General features: G+C 57.7%; 1 protein-coding gene across 2 annotated transcripts in view; it reads left to right on the top strand.

Moving 5' to 3' along the window:
* The window catches only part of A3GALT2 (alpha 1,3-galactosyltransferase 2), a 6,028-nt gene extending 5,185 nt beyond the window's left edge, over positions 1 to 843 (top strand). For both annotated transcript variants that reach the window (XM_037738274.1, XM_017527984.2), the window contains one exon: positions 107 to 843. In XM_037738274.1, the coding sequence (XP_037594202.1) occupies positions 107 to 794 (688 nt within the window). In that variant the 3' untranslated portion in view covers positions 795 to 843. The remainder of the gene's footprint in view (positions 1 to 106) is intronic.
* The last annotated feature ends 1,312 nt before the right edge of the window (positions 844 to 2,155 follow it).

Genomic DNA, 2,155 nt, shown 5'->3' with positions numbered 1-2,155 from the left:
GGGGTGGGGGTGACGAGGGGGTGAGGGTTGGGTGGGGTGGGTTGGGGTGCGAAAGCCGGCCCCGCCTCGCCTCACTCTCAGGCTGACTGTGGCCCTACGCCCTCAGGTACCTGGAGAAGTACCTGGAGCGCTTCCTGGAGACTGCGGAGCAGCACTTCATGGTGGGCCAGCGCGTGGTGTACTACGTGTTTACCGAGCGGCCAGGCGCTGTGCCCCGCGTGGCGCTGGGCCCAGACCGGCGGCTGCGCGTGGAGCGCGTGGTGCGCGAGCGGCGCTGGCAGGACGTGTCGATGGCGCGCATGCGCACGCTGCACGCGGCGCTGGGCGGGTGGCTGGGCCGCGAGGCGCACTTCGTGTTCTGCATGGACATAGACCAGCACTTCAGCGGCGCGTTCGGGCCTGAGGCGCTGGCCGAGTCGGTGGCGCAGCTGCACTCCTGGCACTACCACTGGCCGCGGTGGCTACTGCCCTTCGAGCGCGACGCGCGCTCGGCCGCCGCGCTGACGCGGGGCGAGGGCGACTTCTACTACCATGCGGCGGTGTTCGGGGGCAGCGTGGCGGCGCTGCGCGGGCTGACGGCACACTGTGCGCTGGGCCTGGCTTGGGACCGCGCGCGGGGTCTGGAGGCGCGCTGGCACGACGAGAGCCACCTCAACAAGTTCTTCTGGCTGCACAAGCCCGCCAAGGTGCTGTCGCCCGAGTTCTGCTGGAGCCCCGACATTGGCCCGCGGGCCGAGATCCGCCGCCCGCGCCTGCTCTGGGCACCCAAGGAGTACCGGCTGCTGCGGGACTAGCGCCGCCGTCCGCCCTCCGGCCCCTCCGCGGGCCCAGCCGGCCAGGTCCCGCTCCTGTTCCGGGGGTCTTTGGCCCCGGAAGACGTGGAGTGGGAGTCACCAGAGGGAGAGATCCTGAAACCCGGCGGGCCCCTTCTGGATGCTGATGGCGCTCTGGAGGGCAGAGAGATACTGGATGCAAAAGCCCTACCCGCTCCGTGTGTGCCCGTCCGTGGGAGTGGGAGAAGGAGCTCCTTGCATTTGGGGAGCTCTTCACTTGAAGACAAAAATCCCCTTCCCTTACTTTAGCAGTGAGCGAGACAAAAACTACAGTAGTACCTCGATCGAGGAGCCTCTAGACCTTTCACTTCGATCCTGCAGAATGCAGCTGGTGTCTCTGGAGATGTTTTAGTCCCACCTGCCCCCCCGTACCTCTTCTTTTAAATAAGGAGACTGAGGCACAAAGAGGGAACATAACTGCCCAACGACACAGAGGGTCTGAGTCACTGTGATGTCAGCGACTGGAAAGGCGTGGCTGGCTCCTTGGGATGCCTCTGGGCAAGAGCCACAGGAAGAAACACAGATGGCGCCCCGTCATTGGCTCTGCCCTTTTACCTCCCCTGCCTATAAACATGGTTTGTACATATCTCAGTAATATGATGATAAATTATTCCTGCGCCGTGAAACAAAGTAGCAAATGTAAGAAGCCATGTTTGCTCCTTTCGCTTGCCAGCATAATTTCACAAAGCCCTGATTGTGACAGCATATAGCTGTCAAAACAAAAACACAGCTCCCCACGTCCCTGGCTCTAGTCACTATATTCCCTAAAAACTAAGTGACTCTAGATATATCTACATATAAGGTAATGTTGGTTGGGGTTAGTGATTATGCTTCTATAAACTATAACCAGATACACTCTTGCACACAAACTTAGATATAATTTTACACATATTAAAGCTTCTCTACCTATATATAAACTCTAAACTAAAATACTACATTCAGGCCGGGCATAGTGGCTCACACCTGTAATCTCAGCACTTTGGGAGGTTGAGGCAGGCGGATTACTTGAGGTTAGGAGTTCTAGACCAGCCTGGCCAACATGACGAAACCACGTCTCTACAAAAATACAAATATTAGCCAGGCATGGTGGCACACGCCTGTAATCCCAGCCACTCAGGAGGCTGAGGCATAAGAATCGCTTGAATCCAGGAGGTGCAGGTTGCAGTGAGCTGAGATCGCGTCACTGCACTCCAGTCTGAGCGACAGAGCTCAATAAATAAAATACTACATTCAAAGCATCCGATAGAACCTCTCTAAAGAGCTGCTGCTGGGGCTGTAGGCCTTGGTCAATGGTCCTCAGTAAGACTTCTAAGAAACACTAA

The sequence above is a fragment of the Cebus imitator genome, unplaced genomic scaffold (assembly GCF_001604975.1).
Source record: "Cebus imitator isolate Cc_AM_T3 unplaced genomic scaffold, Cebus_imitator-1.0 Scaffold51, whole genome shotgun sequence".
In the NCBI taxonomy this organism is placed as follows: Eukaryota; Metazoa; Chordata; class Mammalia; order Primates; family Cebidae; genus Cebus; species Cebus imitator.
Note: the sequence above shows the minus strand (reverse complement) of the source record. Positions and strands in the feature narration are given on the sequence as shown.